Source organism: Onychostruthus taczanowskii, unplaced genomic scaffold (assembly GCF_017590055.1).
Source record: "Onychostruthus taczanowskii isolate IOZ18803 unplaced genomic scaffold, ASM1759005v1 scaffold95, whole genome shotgun sequence".
Lineage (NCBI taxonomy): Eukaryota > Metazoa > Chordata > Aves > Passeriformes > Passeridae > Onychostruthus > Onychostruthus taczanowskii.
In genome coordinates this window covers 1087444-1104059 of record NW_024507546.1, presented here as the reverse complement: position 1 = coordinate 1104059, position 16616 = coordinate 1087444, and the positions used below count along the sequence as shown (strand labels likewise).

Genomic DNA, 16616 nt, shown 5'->3' with positions numbered 1-16616 from the left:
CAAGGATCAGGATTCCCAGCACTTTAACTACTCTTTAAACTGTAATGGTAACATTTCTTCACCCTCCTAAGAAGACAAAAGTGATTTCATGAGCCACAGACCAAGATGTCCATGTGGCCCAGGGCTGCAGGACAAGTACCATACCTTGGAGAGCTGTGGAAAAGGGGAGTGCTGGGAGAGGCCTTCATCTTACCCCTCGTGGTGATTGTGCTCTAAAGGCCGAAGTCCAAGCAACCACACAGACCTCAAACATCTCCTGTGTGTCCTGGAGTCCAGAACACCAGGAATTCTCTCTACCTCTATGCCCAGGGATTTTGCAGAGTCAGGGAGTGATGAAGGTAGTGTTGGTACTCAGATTTTCTCAGGGCAAATTGTCATGTGTGTTGGACAGCGAATTTGTAGATGTGGCTTTTCTTTACACAGCTATTTATCCTGAAGACTGGGAAGGCTCAAACAATTACTTGGAAGGCTGGAACTTGCTCATAGCATCAGTGGATTATAATGTCCCTTCACCATATTTATGAGCAGGGAGACATTCACCTGAGAGGCATCTCCTAGCGTGCCCATATACTTGCTGCTTCTACTGAGCTTCACATCATGTGGCTCAACAGAAACCCTAAAAGAAAGAGTGCAGCAAAGGGTGAATCAGTCTTCTATTAATGCAATAAAAAGTATTGCCTGGAAAAGTTAAAACAAATGGAAATTGCAAGACCTTTTTATGTCTCAGTTTCCCCATCAGTCACAATCTCATCTTCCACAGAGATATTGCTCACACAAGCTATAAATAAAATGAGTCACACAGCTTTTCTCCCATTTAGCCACAAAACACCTGCCTCAGTCCAGATGTTACTGAATAGAAATAATCAGAGAGGAGTTTGTTTTAAGCACTAATCACCAAGATTATATTATTTTAAAAAAACGAAAAAAACATGGTTTTACTCATGTTTTTAGTGTAGTCACACTCTGGGATCAAGGGCTGCATTCTTCTAGGTGCTTTTTACCAGAGGTTCCTGTCATGATTGGGTGACAAAGCACTGGAATTTCATTTGGAATAACCACAGAACATCATTCAAGCAACAGCATCTACTGCCTTCCTACATGTCATTGTTAATGTAATTCCTGCTCAGTAACATATTAAGAGGTGCTGAACTCCACAGGAATTTAGGGCACTTGGAAAGATCAGCTTGGAAATGCACGGGGACTCACAGACAAATGCCCTCAATTGCTCCCTGCTGCCATAAGCGGCTTTTGTACTACAATTTCATGGCTGTTTTGTGCTCATTCACTTCACACTGATAATCTCACAGGGACAATGGCTTCCCCAGAACCCAGCCCATTTCAATCAGCTGAGCTTCTCAGTGGTCCTTAGTCTCCTTTCCTGCTACAGAGACATTCTGTAGGGGCTTCATTCCCTCCCATAGCAACTACCTGTAAGGAGTGACAGGACAAGCAGGAATGGCTTCCAACAACAGAGAGCAGGTTTAGATTGGATATTGGGAAGAAATTCTTCCCTGTGAGGGTGCTGAGGCCTTGGCACAGGTTGCCCAGAAAAGCTGTGGCTGCCCCACCTATGGCAGTGTTCCAGGCCAGGCTGGATGGGACTCTGCACAAGCTGGGCTAGTGGAAGTTGTCCCTGCCCATGGCAGGGAGGGGAAATTTAAGATCCCTTCAAACCCAGACCGTTCTGTGATTCTCTCCCACCCTGAAACAAACAAACAAACAAAAATCCCCTGGGATGTATTTAATAACTCTCAATGTGATGTAGAGGAGTCTACAGCCACAATGCTTTGAAAAGATCCAGCTGTTTTAATTACTTCATTGTTTCACCCTGAAGGGTAAGAAGTCCTGGAGCTGGGTATAACTTTTGGTGCAATTCACACTTAAATGGAGGATACTCATCTCCAAAGTGTGTGTAGATTATGTTTGCAGAAAAAAAAAAAATCTGGTGTTTTTAACCAAGGTCTGCACAAGGTGAGATACACAAACAGACTTAAAGTATCACAACAGAGATTACTGTGAGAGAAATAAAGACTTCATTCCCCTACACTTCCAGATAGTATTTATCTGCAGGAGGTTTTAGGTTCTCTTGTAAAAGTGAATAAAGCCTGACACATATTTAACTTCCAGTACAGTAAATCACATTTTTTGATATTTTCTACAGTAGCTTTATCAGAGGAGTGTTAAAAAATTCTGGAGAAGAGCAGGAATTAAAAAGTTTGCTTGCTCTGTAGATGTCTCCATGAAAACTGACCTTTTTCATGTATCTTAAATAGTATAAAATTACTTCTCCATCCTTCACTCATGTTTTTCATAAACTGTTCTATATTAAGTTCAAATCTATGCACAGGAAAAGAGAACAATTTGTCTTCACTAAAACAGCAAAATGGGCAAAATAAAGGATACTCATGTCTTTATTTGCTTTTATTTTTATTATCTTAAAGTATATACTCTGTGTCATCATAGAACACTGTTCAGTCATGTAATACCAACAGATGAAAATATATTTGGTGTCACTTTAACACATCTCTCCTTTAAAAGAGGTGGGTTTTTCCCATATATTGTATTACAGTGGAAACTGATAGGCAAGATTCTTTCCTTCTGGCCAAACTGAAGCTCTTATTTATGTAAAACTTTATCAGATGTGAATAGGAAAGGAAGACCCTTAGCTGGTTAGTTCAGAAGAAATTAGTTATCTTGACTTGCACCAGGGCATTTTGCATTTTATATAGAAGCAATGAACTGCACAAATGCAGCCAGTGAAATCTCTATTCCCATGTTCCTCACACTCATTTTGATACCCAAGTCACAGGAGTAAGAACTGAGTATTACCAAAAAGAGACACAGAAATCAAAAGACCAACACTCCCCCACTCTGCTACCTGTCTGCCAGTCTCAAATGTTCCAGCCAGGATGTGAGGTTGTATGGATACACTGATCTGTTCTGGGCTGCTCTCTGTCTTGGGGGATTTCAGCAGCCTTTGAAAGGTGTCACAAATGGGTGAGATCACAGACACCTGCAGGCCAGAAGAACATCCCAGTTCTGTCAGACAGAATGCAGGCTTTGAATAGTCATTAGCAATAGTGGCTCTATACCCTGAATAGATATCCAGCTTCCATTTGCTACCTTTAATTAATAATTGAAGGTATTGGTCCCATTGTTTCCAACTGCTGTTCAGGATCCTCAATAAATAGATTGATACCCTGGATTAACACAGCACAGCGTGAGCATCCCCAGACCCTTGACTGGTCTAAGGGACTGACACAAAAGCTCCCTTCCCATTTCTGAAACTCCCGAGACACAACATGGTTTCTCTCTGACACTGAAAATCTACCAAAGGATGAGAGCAGCACATGAAATATTCACAGGGCAAACAGACACAGAGCCAAAGCAGATCACAGCAGAATCCAGGCCTGCCCAGACCCAAGGAAGGCTTCACAATATGCACTAACACCAAGATCTTATTGCATTTCTCATCCCAAGTGGCAACAAGGTGCCGTGCTGGAGATCAATTGAACATTACCCCCAGGAAGACCAAAGCAGTGGGTTCAAAATCTCCACACCAAACATACAGACTTGCTGGAGACTCAGCAAAAGCTTCACACAAACTTTTTTTGTGGTTTTGACAGACTAGCCACAGGACAACAAAAGGCAGTGGTCTGGTTCATGCCACTTTTTTGTCTCAAACACTGGAGGTTCAATAAAAACATAAAGGAAAAAGGTGTAAAATGCTAAGAGTGAAAATGCCAGAAGCCAATATGGCATGAAGTCCACAGGACGACATTAACCCATTGTGATTTATTGCACAAATTTGTTCAAGACAAGAAGATTTGTGTCAGAGCAGTGTTTTCCTCATAGGCAAAAAGATTTCCCATTTGGTGTTTGGAGCCTTAAAGTTAATCCATCCTTCTGTTGAACTAAACCAACCCCCCAGGGTGACTTTTGGGACTCAGCTCAGCTGGCAACACCCAGTTCCAGCTGCATCCCTGCACTCCAGTGACCAATTGTGAATGTAACCCCAGAAGTGCACAGCCCTCTGAACATCACACTGTCACTGCACAAACCCTGCAGTACTCACATCTTACCTTCTTCAGGACTTAAATATTAAATGCCACAAGAGTTTAAAGCCTCATTAGCTGTAAATATTCTTCTCTTGTAATTCAAGCCATTTCTTTATCATTTAAATAATCATAACAAGGGTATGTACCCCAAGTATCCAGATAATTTTTAATTTCTCCTTCTAACTTTCCAAATTCCATCTTTTTTTTTTTTTTAAATGGCAACTGAAACAGCCAAACTTAATGATACTAATTGAAGTTGCAGGTGTCAGGGCAGAGGGAAAGAAGAATATCCAGGAGTAGTTCAGAACATTTGCAAGTGATTTATTTGCATTAAAAGCCACAACAACAGACAAAGTCCAGCAAATCAGGTTTGTTTCGCCAAATAGAAAAGCACCAAAGGAAAGCTACGCCCCTGAAAGATGGAATTGGCTTGTTTGGAGCTGAAGATGAATACTGGAACACACTGAAAACAAACCAGAAGACTCAAAAAAGAAGGCAAAGATACATCTAAACACCTATCATTGCCTGAGTGATTCCACTTGAAGGCAAGACCCTGTTGCCAGTCTCAGCTCCCACCATCAATCCAGACTGTGTCATGACCCAGCTGCCACAGGAAACTGAAAAATCCTTCATTCAGAGTTTACTGCAGAATTTTGCACGCAGATTTGTGTTCAGAATGGCCACACAGCAATGAGCTAAAAATTCAATAAATTAAAAAACTTTTTTTTCCCCCCAACCTGAAAAAAAAAAAAAAATAGTTCAAAGCTATTGTGTATTCTCAGTATTCATGACAAATGAGCTGGAGGATCCATCTGGGTAGCAGCCTAGGAGATGTGGGACTCTAAATGCCACTTCCACTGCACCTGGGTTTCACTTAGCAAAATTCTTATGTGAACTGAAAACAGATGAGGTAGGATGAAAAGGGTGACCCGTGAAATGCACCTGTCCTTGACTTGTCCTCCTCCTAAGGATCAACTAGTGCTTTTTCTGCAACTCTTCCTGCAACAGTGACAACTACAGGCTCCCCTGCTCCAGAGCCAAATGTGCTGTTGCTCCTACCTAGTGAGAGGAGGTCACCAAATATACCACCTACAATTACAGTTTCTTCTGCTAGCTGTAAAAGGTTTCTATTCAAGAGCTGCAATTGTCTTCTCCTTGGAATAAGATGTGAGGTATTTTAGGAAGCTCTTAGAGGAGCTGAGTGGATTGAAGCATTGTTGTGCTAATTAAAGCTTCTTTGATTTTCCAACGCTTAATCTAACACTCTGTGAAGTGAGCATTTTTATAGCAAGGCCAGCCATGGGAGATAATTCAACTCCAAAAGTACCCAGTAGAAGCCTTGAGCACAGAATGTTTCTCATCTCCTTTTCTCCACAGGCTGAGAAAGAGCACGAAATCGTGGTGTTTCTGCAGCCTTCTGAGGGGAAAAGACACAACCCTGTTTACTCCTGTGGGCTCTGGGTTACTTCAAGAGCCTGTATCTGGCTGCTGCAGGCCAGAGCAGCTGCTCTTGGGCACAGCCCTGAATCAGATGTCTGATCTGCTCTGGCAGTCAGACCATCTGACTCAAACTGCCAGCCCTGAAGGCACCTGCTCCAGATGCTGTAGAGGATGGGATGGGCAATACCCTAACACTGGGGAAGGGTGCACCCATCAGAAAAGTTTGGTTTTGCTTTCAGAGCTAAAAGTTGTTTTATGGCTTGGAGGAGTTTTAGGATTCTTATTCACTGAAGAAGAAAGACTTGGTTTCTGCATGGCGAGAGAGTGCATATTCACACCTGAGATCCACAGGATTCCATAAAACGATTGTTTTGTAGCCATTAATCAAACAATACACAAAAACTGACCAACTTCCAAGATTACCTGACAGATTAATCAAATTTATGTTGTAATCAACAATATTATACAAAGAAGGTAACAGGAAAATCGCACCTTGTTACTGAATGGACTCAGTCCCTCTCTGTATTGAAAGTCTGCTGAATTATTGCTCCTCTTAGAACACACTTGCCAAAGCAGCTGAAGAAAAAAGGAGCTTATTCCATGGATCCTCATGTCTGTTACCTAAGCTATACTGCAGAGACATATTTTTTCCCCTCAGTGTAGGATGCTCTAGGGAGAACCTATATAGGAGGTGGTTTGGTGTAACCAAAGGAAGGACTCAACATATAAATTTCTTGTAAATTATGAAGTACAAAATACAACATAGGAGGATTTGTATTTTAGGGTAAAAAATCGCACACATTTACTTTTGACATTAAGTAAGGAGTTAACACAGAGATTCACTAACCCAGTACACAATGTTGGTTGGTTGGATTTTTTTTGTTTTTGTTTAGTTTTTTGTGGAGGTTTTTTGTTGTTTTTGTTATTAGGTTTTTTTTTATGGAGTGATTTTAGAGGGCAAAATCATGTCCTAGGACCCGGTTCTGAATGCACAAAGTTTCAACAGGAAATAAATAACAGGAGCTTTCCTAAGAGCAAATGAGAGAAGATTGCTGCTGCAGAGATGATAAGTAAGCTTTTTTTTGGTTGAGGTTTGGTTTTTCTAAACACAAAAAAGAGAAAAGAAAGAAGCAATGAGACTTTAGACACACCTAGAGCCAGCAAAACTCAATGACAGTGATCACCCCCCTGACCACCACAAAGCAGCCAACAACAGACAAACAACTTGGACCAGACCCGTTTAAGAACACTGCAAATCCTTACTGACAACTCAACAAAACAATTTCAGACAGTTTGTAAGTGATATCAATCAACTGACTAAACACTCCAAGCTATCGAATGAATGAGGGTTTCATTGACAAAAGCTTTTCTCGACCAAGAAGGAAAAACAAGTCAGGCAATAAAATCACAGGACAGGCCACACAAAATGTTCTGCCTCGTGTAAGATGAGGATATTTTCACTTCATTTCACCAGTGTGTGATCAACGCTCTGTGTGCATCCCACTGTTGAAAACTGCCCCTATCTCCTGAAAAACCCATCTCTAGGTGGACTCCCAACACACAACAGCTTTGGCACAAAATAACAAGCATTTATGTCATTGCCTCCTTTGTGAAAAACACAGCACTGGGACACAGCATGCATGGCTCTCTCGGCACGCTCTGCATGAAATACACCTTGATAAAGCAATTTTCCATGGAAAACATCAACTCATCAACTCATTTGGATTTGCTGACATTCAACCCAACCCAAAGCCCATGGTCGGTCACACAGCGGTTTGAACCTGGTTACAAATCTGGACTCAGATAATGTTAATTAATACCCACAAACCTTTGGAGGGTGCAGTCATTGTTCATGGCCAGTAGGTTTAACCTGATTTTGAGTTTTGGTGGGATTGAGTGATGTCTCAGAAGTGAGGGCGGCACAGTTTCGCCCCAGAACATTATGCAGGGCTGGGTCCAAAGCCTGCACAAGCCAAACCTTTGAATTAATTGCACTGTAAAGCTGGAGTTATCATTTATAAGCCTCTCAAAGCCCACAGTCACATTTCCCACTCACTACATTGCCATTTCTTATACTACTTGGTAGGAAAAACATCAATAAAGCAAGCATTCATTTCAGACAGAACTGGCCAATAGTGACAGCAGAGAAACCAGACTCCAGAAAATAACCAGACAGAATAAACCTGGGTAAGATCCTTAAAAATTATCTTTAATTGATGCCAAGTATGAACTGATGAACGAGTACAGAAGGCATAGATGAAAACTATGCATTTCAAATAGTTCAAGAACTCATAACATCAGATGTTCTAAAAACGTTAAGTCAAACAATTTCACTATTTGGAAGTAAACTGAGCTGTAATGTGACAATAAAGTACATACTTGACCCAAAGTATAAGCAATTGGTAAATGGTGGAAATAAGTATAGCTGTGTCAGCTTAAATGGTTTGTTGCCCTGATGGTGCACTTTCATATGGAGACTATTCAGTTTATATATTTCACATCGGCAATATTTTCTTTAAAGTCAGAGGTATGTCTGAGAGGCCATTTACAGTTCTATTGACAGCTGTTATTTATTCATTTCAAACCGACATACTGCAAAAAACCCAATGTTTTACATGTAAAGGAAAGGAAAAAAAATATTTCATCATAGCAGGTTATAGGTAAGGATTTGCTGAATTTAGTCATAAAAATATCATTTTTACTTTTGTACAAAAGTAAAATATATGTTTGATCCCAATTACATTATAGAAATGCCACTGAAACAATAACATGGATCAAAGACTGATGCACCTAAAGGAACTTAATGCAGTGTCTTCATTTTATTATAGAAATTAGAAATGGAAGATGATTTTTTAATATATAACTTGTAGTGACATTTGCTAGAGCCTGTGAATAGGTGAAATATACAGAATTACACAGATATTAACAGAAAACTTGAGACAAATTTAAGTTAAGACCTCAGTTTCATTTTATTTCCTTTGAAAATATCAAAGCATGCTATGCCTTGACAGCATAAATTGTTGACCTCACCGGTGGCAAGTTCACCTGTACTGAGTGAAACTGTAGAAGACCCTGAAGTTTGTTTTTTATTTTTTTGCAGATACAAATACTGACACCTTTAAGAATACTTGATAAGCATTTCAGGAAAAAGAAATTCCCTAAACCTGATTAAGTAAAGCCAGAACAAGAGAAAAAAGAAAAAGAAACTCAGCCTGAATTAAGTCCAACCAAAACTGAAATGTAGGTCCCTGGTTAAAGCATCTCAGAAAAGGAGCCTGTTCCAGACTTGCAGGAGGCAGGTCTGGGACAAACTTGCCCTGCTGTGCAATTGCAAGGACAGCTTTCCAGTTCTGTCCAGTTCTGTGGCTGCTGAGGCTGAATCACACCTTGGAGCTGACTCTGCATCCCTGTGAGTCTGAAATTACTCTGAGGGTCACTGGCATGAAATTACTCTGAGGATCACTGTAGTCTGCTGGAAGCCTACAGGATCAGACCATTCCTGGAAAAGCTGCAGTACCTCCCTCTTCTTCAGGTTAGAGGAAAAGATTAATCCAGAATGGCACCCCTCAAGCAACAGTTACCAAGGTAGTATTTGGGAAGGAATACATTCTGTCCATGTATTGCATATGTGTGCAAAGATTTTGTTCTAAAATACAACTTTCCACCTTTTTCTAATAAATTTCAGATGTTTCTGACATAGTGTTCGTTGTGTTTTTTTTAATAAATGCACATATAAGAAACTGCACTGTTCAAGTGTGGATTGTGGAAAAAGTGAAACTTGCCCTCAGCTCCTTAAAATCAGCAGGTTTTGAGGTTACACTTGGGCTGCAGTTCTCAGACTAGAAACTAACTTCCTGTACTTCTGCCTCATGAAAACTATTGTCCCTTGGTATAGAAAAAACCCTGTCAATACAAGTTGCCACTGCTCCTGTTGCCAGTTTGGGCAGCTGCAGCCTACAATGAACGACACGCGGCTGGTTTGCTAAGAAGGGTCTGATCTCTGAAATCTCTGCGTGGGCAAAAACCACTGCTGCAAACAAGATGACTTCGGCTGAATTTTGTCCTGTCTCCAGTGCTTCGTTCTGTCTCACAAGTTCTTGTCCATGTGACTAACAGTACATCAGGCTAGCACCTGTGCAGTTCTGTAAAGTGGAAATGAATTTCCTTCAGCCACAATTGTTTTCGGCTTCCCTGAAGGCAGCAGGGTGGCTTATCCACACAAAGGTGTAAACCAGCAACAAAGGGAGGGACTCACCAGAACTAGCACCACGATCAAGTGTTAGTTTTCCCCTCAGTAAGCCAGGCTGTGAATCTGCAGCACTCATTTACCCAGAGTTTTGGTGCACATGGGCACCCCCTGCACAATGGGGTCACTTCCAGCACATGTAATGATTACTACAGGCTTATCTGTCTGAATGAGCTTGTGAGGCAGATGAGGTAAACTGCATTAAGCCCCATTGTGTTCGGAATTAAAGCAGCCTTAATTCAATTCAGGTTACTTCCCTTTCAAAAAGAATGACTCCAAATCAGATTAAGGTTGCTTTAATACTGCAACAGAATGTCCATGCTGGGCTTTAAAGCAGTTCAACAAATCTCCTTTAAATGCACACCTTTCATTAATTCGGATTAGTTTTCCTGAAGTCCCCGGTGGAGATAAGGCTTAGGACACCCCATGCAGGGAATCTGCACAGGTTTGCTAGGATGCTGTGAACTCACAGCCTGGCTAACTGCACACCAACTTCCTCACAAAGGTGACTAAATACAGTTCATGGCCTGTGCTGGAGCTGCCACACAGAGGGTTAGAGCTCTCGGCAGTGTTGCAGCAAGCCCTGGGTTCTGTGAAGGAACAGGGTACAGAGTCCTTCATTTTCACTCTCACCCTTGCTTCTCTGCCCCTCCCTAGTGGTCTAGAGCTAAGTATGTTAGAACCGGATGGGGAATTCTGGAGGGGATACCAGTCTATGGGATTCCTGCCTACTGACTCTCTGCTCCGTTCCTGTCTCTGCACTGCAGTGCACTGCTTCCTTGCCCTTGCCAGGTAAATTCCCTCACCCCTCTCCCTGAGTGGATGAAGGAAAAGCTGCACAGGACCAGCTAAGAAGCACAGAGAGGCACAGAGCAGTGGGTGGTGGTGGGCGTGTGGGGAATGACTCCTTCTGCTGGAAAAGCTTTCTTCCCCTCACCAAACTAAAGACTGCAATATCCACTGGGTTCCCTGTCCAGCATAATGTGGGCATCACTTCCAGGAGGTCCCTACCAAAGGAATTCTCTTGACTCTTTCAGAGAAGCACTACACTGGCCATTAGCTCATTTCCAGTCCTCTTCCAGTTACATAAAAAAACCCTTAGAGTCCACGTGTGGCAAAAAGAAACATAAGGGCCAAAAGAAAAAAAAAAAGAGAGATATATAAAAAGAAAAGAAAGAAATAAAGAAATAAAAAAAGGATGCTTGCTGATAAGAACAGGCAGTTTGTTAAGTGCACCTTCAGGCCCACAAAGACATTTCAGCACTCATGTGTAAAGGGAGTAAGAACCTTGTTTTTGTTGTTTATTTTTTTGTGTCAAACTTGTTGAAAACGCATGCCTATGCTACATGAGGTTAATTCCTGTACTCCATATGGGTTGAGATCCTTTGCAGTGAGCTATAAATGGACAAAGCAACATTCAGGCTCCCCAAACCATGAGTTCTTATGATCTATCCCAGTCTCTTGACCAAAAATCGCTGCATGCAGTACTTTTCTCTGTGCATAAGCAGAATGATCATCACTCTGCACATTAAATTAAGGTGTGCACACCCAGCTGGGGCAGAAGGTACCCATGTGAGGCCTCATCTCCCAAATGCATCCTTCTGACCATCAGTCCCATAGCACTGAATTTATTATTGCTGTTTAGTTTAGTCAGATGGTGGTTTTGTAAGCTGAGTGCAGCGTTCAAGTTCATTTTGACATCAGAAGTCATATCATATGATTCAAGGGGTTGGGAAGATCAGGACCATTGGAATTTAATGGGGAGAGAAGTATACAAAGGGCAAGGGTGTGAACAGGGGACAGGAAAGGAGCTTTACAATATCTACCTAGAAGATGTAATGCCCTGTTTTATCTGATGCTTTGCACTTCTTGCAGGAATTGGAGCTCCCTCAGTTCTTGATCTTTCTCATCACTAAGATTCACAGAAGTCACACAGTGAGAAATAAAGACAAGTCTTTCTGGAGACCTGGCAGGTCAAGCTTGTGCGTAACTGCAGAGTTAGAGTTGGTTTTTAATTCTAAGTGCTTTGATTTTATTTTATATATACATGTACCTGCATACGTGTGTGACACACACAGGAGCAGACATATATATATATATATATATATATATATATATATACATATATACATATATTGGAAAGATAGGAGAGGAAAGGATCTGTACAGCGTGGAAGGAGATGTGTTCAACAGCAGTTGGCCACATGCTAAGTGCAGAATGAAGATCTTAAACTTTGTCCATTTGAAAAATTGAGATTAGTGCCTATACCTTTGTTCAGATCAAAGGTCATTATCTTCTAGGGCCTAGCAGTCAAGGCTGGCATGTTGCAGAAGATACCTTCTCCTAGCATTGCTTCCCTCACCAGGAAGATCAGGGACCAGGAAGAAGAACATGGCTCAAAGGCTGTGATATGATCTAAGATCTAAAAGACGATGGAGCAGACAGGGATGGGAGGGCCCGGCAAAGCCTTTCCCGTCTATCTGCTGGGCAACCTTAGAGAAAGAAGAGCACAGTCCTCCAGTCTGGTTGCCTGACTGGGCGATGCCCAGGCTCCCGTTCCTCCTGTGCCCTGCCCTGCAGGGACAAGCTGCCAAAGGCCTACCTCAGGGAAAGGAAGGGCAGATACAGTGATGGCAGTGATGCCTATATGAACAACCCGGGGAAACCTGAAGCCTCGCATGTACACAGCTAGGAGTTATTTGGCAGAAGCCAATGCAGAGCCCTGCAGAATCAGACTGGCTGGGGAAGGAAGGTATTTCCATGGACACTGGTGGTCTCTGCCTTCTTCTTCTGCATGCCTCTCACTCACACTTGATCTTTCTATCCCTAAACCTCTACATGCTGTGCCAGTAGACAGCACAGGACACTCCTCACACACAGGACTGACTGACTCCTTGTCCTTTCCCTCGGTGTCTCTGATCCACTCAGATCCTGGAGGCACTTTCAGCAGTTTTGGGGGGTGTAAGATAAAGGCACTGCGCAACTCTCTCAATCAGTCTGCTGGGTCTCTTCAGTGAGTTTTGGGGGGGATATGAAAAAGTCTCAACTGATGACTGCAAAAGAAACCAGCTGCTGCAATTCGGATGCATATAATAGATAAGTTTCATTTACATTCTGAGAATGCACCAAAAAGCATGCATCTGCACCTTTCATCTATAGAGGATACTAGGTTTTTAGCTGTTGCTATATATAACTTGACTTGTTAGTTTTCCATATAGCTTTCCCTTTAAGGGATGGGATATGTTCCTTTCTGACAAAGCCTGGACAAAAGCCAACACATTTCCCTGAGCAATGCAGGAAAACAATCAGGTTTCTCTAATCAGTTCATTCAGGCCCTCAGCCTATCCAGTACATTTTTTTTTTTGCTTTTATTGTTATCATTATTGTTGTTATTATCATCATCATTATTATTATTATTATCAGTGAATTCATGCACTAATTAATTCAAGTTACACTTTAATCAAATAGGCCATAATGCTGAATATTTGAACATGCTTTGATCTCCAAAAGTTATTGTTCCCATTTGACTAACATATGCACTTAAATACAGTACTTTAAATTACTAGTCAACAATTTAATAAATTAAGGAGTGCACTTCTGGTGAATGCAAATCAAAAAGAAAAAGAAAAGAAATTAAAAAAGAGAGGAGAAAGGACCTATTTTTAGAAGACTCAGATCAAACGAAAGCTTATCTGCTATTGTCTGAGGTAACGTTTCAAACATGCGATCATAAAATAAATAGTATCAAATTCAAACATGCTTATATTAAACTCCATTGTGCTATCTTGCAACAGAGGGGCTTAAAGTTTTGTATCCAGTTCTGAATGGGGGGGGGGGGGGGGGGGCGGGGCGGGGGGGGAGGAAGGGTGTTTCTATCATCTGCATGTGAGAGGACTTAGCAGCATTGCAGATGTTTTGTCTTCCGTTTTGTTTGTTATTCTCCTTTTAGTATATTTCTTCTACGGACAGCAAAAGAGATCAGGCTTAATTAGGTTTTTTAATAAGGTGCTGTGTGGATCTGTAGGTTGGAAGGACGGAATCATTCACAGAGGGGGCGGAAGGAAAATTTGCACTCCTTCATAAACACCACGGCAAATGCTTGCTGCAGGTTTTGGCTGATCTTTTTTTACTATTATAATCTGATGCACTTTCTTGCAACTGTGTAGTTTTGCAGAATATTTTTACTGGAATCCATGCATATGCTTAATAGCTCTAAAAACTGTCTTGTTTAGTTTAAGATAACTTTATCCAAAAAAAAAAAAAAGAAAAGTAAAAGAAAAGTAAAAGAAAAAAAAAAAAGAGGAGATAGGAGAGGAAAAGTTTAGGTCTAGCGTCATAACGGCTTAAAACTAAACTAGTTCAAATGGTTATCATTTGCCAGGTGGAAAATGTTTTTTTGAAAATAAACAAAATTTTGTCTTTCATGGATCCTGGAAGCTTCTTTATCGCAGAGCAGAGATTTGCAATGCAACAATGCATTTACGAGGTAAATAAAGCATTCAAAGACTATCAGTAAAGCATCTACAAAGTGTGACTGTGTCACTAAAGTCTTCAAGCTGTGAGTGGGGATTTTGTTTTGGGTTTGTTTGTTTGTTTACACATCAGTCAGCAGCTTGCTTTTATTAACGCAGTTTTGATTGGCTACAGTGCAGTTGCCAGTTCTGAGATTAGCCTCTCTAAAATTGTCTATGCTATTATTCATATCCTCTTCGATTTCCATGTACTCAGATTTGCTGATTGTGGAGGAGCTGCGGCGACTGAGATCACTGTCAGATGCTAAATTAGGGGAGCTAACGTGAAGTAACTGAGCCTGTTCTTCCCCTTCTGTTTCTCGGTGGTAGAAGTAGTTGAAGTTGGACACGATGACAGGTACAGGCAGGGCAATTGTCAGCACACCAGCGATGGCACACAAGGAGCCTACGATTTTGCCTCCAATTGTCACAGGGTACATGTCACCATAGCCCACAGTGGTCATGGATACCACCGCCCACCAGAAAGCATCAGGGATACTTGTGAAATGAGACTCAGGTTCTTCAGCCTCAGCAAAATACACTGCACTAGAGAACAAAATCACCCCAATGAAGAGGAAGAAGATTAGTAAACCTAGCTCTCTCATACTTGCTTTGAGGGTCTGTCCCAAAATCTGGAGGCCCTTAGAGTGCCGGGAGAGTTTGAAGATTCGAAAGACTCTTACCAGTCTGATGACTCTCAGGATGGCCAAGGAGGTGGCCTGCTCTCCTTTCTGAGTCCCCTCCCGCTCGGCCATCTCAGTGCCCAGGGTGATGAAGTAAGGGATGATGGCCACAATGTCAATGAAGTTCATTATGTTCTTGAAGAAATCAGTCTTGCTTGGGCAAGCAAAGAAGCGCACCACCAGCTCAAAGGAGAACCAGATGATGCACAGGGTCTCCACAACAAAGAAGGGATCTGTGAAGATGTTGGATTTATAGACCTGGGTGGTGTTGTCAGTGCGATGCACTGTGTACTCCTTGTCCTCCTTCAGCTCAGGTAATGTCTCTAGGCAGAAGATCACAATGGAGATGAGGATCACCATGACAGAGACTATGGCAATAACCCTTGCCGGCCCAGAGCTCTCTGGGTACTCAAAGAGGAGCCACACTTGGCGCTGGTACTCCCCCTCCGGCAAGGGTCTCTCCTCATCTTTAATGAATCCTTCATCTTCTCGGAACTTCTCCATGGCCTCCTCGCCCAGCTCATAAAATTTTATCTCCTCAGAGAACATGTCCAGGGGGACATTGACGGGCCGGCGGAGCCGTCCCCCGGACTGGTAGTAGTAGAGGATGGCATCGAAGCTGGGCCGGTTGCGGTCGAAGAAGTACTCATTGCGCAAAGGGTCAAAATAGCGCATGCGTTTCTTGGGGTTGCCCAGCAGCGTGTTGGGGAACTGGGCTAAAGTCTTCAGCTGTGTCTCGAAGCGCAGTCCCGCAATGTTTATCACCACGCGCTCACAGCACTCGTGGTCGTCGTGGGCAGCGGGCTGGTAGCTATCCTGGGGATGGCCAGGTAGCGCAGAAGTCTCGTCCATGTTCTCTCCAGCCATCACGGTCATGGTGGCACAGAGGAAAGGGGACCAAGGGGCAGGGGAGAAGTGAGGGAAAGGGAGGAGGAGGAGGAGGATGGAGAAGCACAGAGAGACCCAGGGCGATTCAAGGGTGGAGGGGTTGAGGTGGGATAGGGAGCTTGAGGAAGGGGTGGAAGTGGAGCCTAAAGGATGGAAATACCCAAAAGGGGAAAAGAGAGGTGGAATGAAGGGAGAGGCATCAGGGATGATGGGAAGGTGAAGAAAGAGGGAAGAAGTACCTTTAGGGGGGGCAGAGGGCAGGTAAGGTGAGGGGTCCTGTCCCCCACACCGGGAGGCTGAAGGTCTGTGGAGTGCACCCCCAGGCTGGGGTTTCCCTCCCCAGCTGTCTCCTTTAGCCTTTAACTCGATCCGTCCACGTTTCTCGCCGGCTCGACCATCGCTGCAGCTGCTGCCACGAAGCTACCACACACACACACATGCACACGCACATACACATAAAATAAATAAATAAATATAGAAATAAATATATAAATCACGGGCTGGCTGGGAGGTGAGTCCTTGCAATGCCAACTCAGCAAATTTCCATCACCTGCCTCTTCCTTTCTCCCTCCCACCACCACCACCACCACTGCCCTGGTCCTCTCCTCTTTTGTGCTGGGGAGGGAGGGAGGGATGGAAATACTCTGCTTTGAAGGCATAAAGCTCACTTGCAGGATGGAGGCTGCCAGGGAGGAGAGAAACAGAATAAACCAGCCCCCAAGCCCCTCCACATACACACACACACTCAGGCGCAATGGATTGGCTTTCACATCAGCAGGAACATCCCGTT

The 16616-nt window shown here is 42.8% G+C and overlaps 1 protein-coding gene across 1 annotated transcript; it reads right to left on the bottom strand.

Moving 5' to 3' along the window:
* Window positions 1–14338: 14338 nt before the first annotated feature.
* KCNA1 (potassium voltage-gated channel subfamily A member 1) lies at window positions 14339–16222 on the bottom strand. The gene is made up of 2 exons (XM_041426814.1): window positions 16075–16222; window positions 14339–15854 (listed from the first exon to the last, which is right to left on the bottom strand). The coding sequence occupies exon 2, from the start codon at window positions 15812–15814 to the stop codon at window positions 14339–14341; it is 1476 nt and encodes a 491-aa protein (XP_041282748.1). The 5' UTR covers window positions 15815–15854; window positions 16075–16222.
* Between the last annotated feature and the right edge of the window lie 394 nt (window positions 16223–16616).

Excerpts from the sequence above, each read along its gene's own strand:
- KCNA1 (XM_041426814.1), bottom strand. The coding sequence starts at position 15,814 with ATGACCGTGATGGCTGGAGAGAACATGGACGAGACTTCTGCGCTACCT.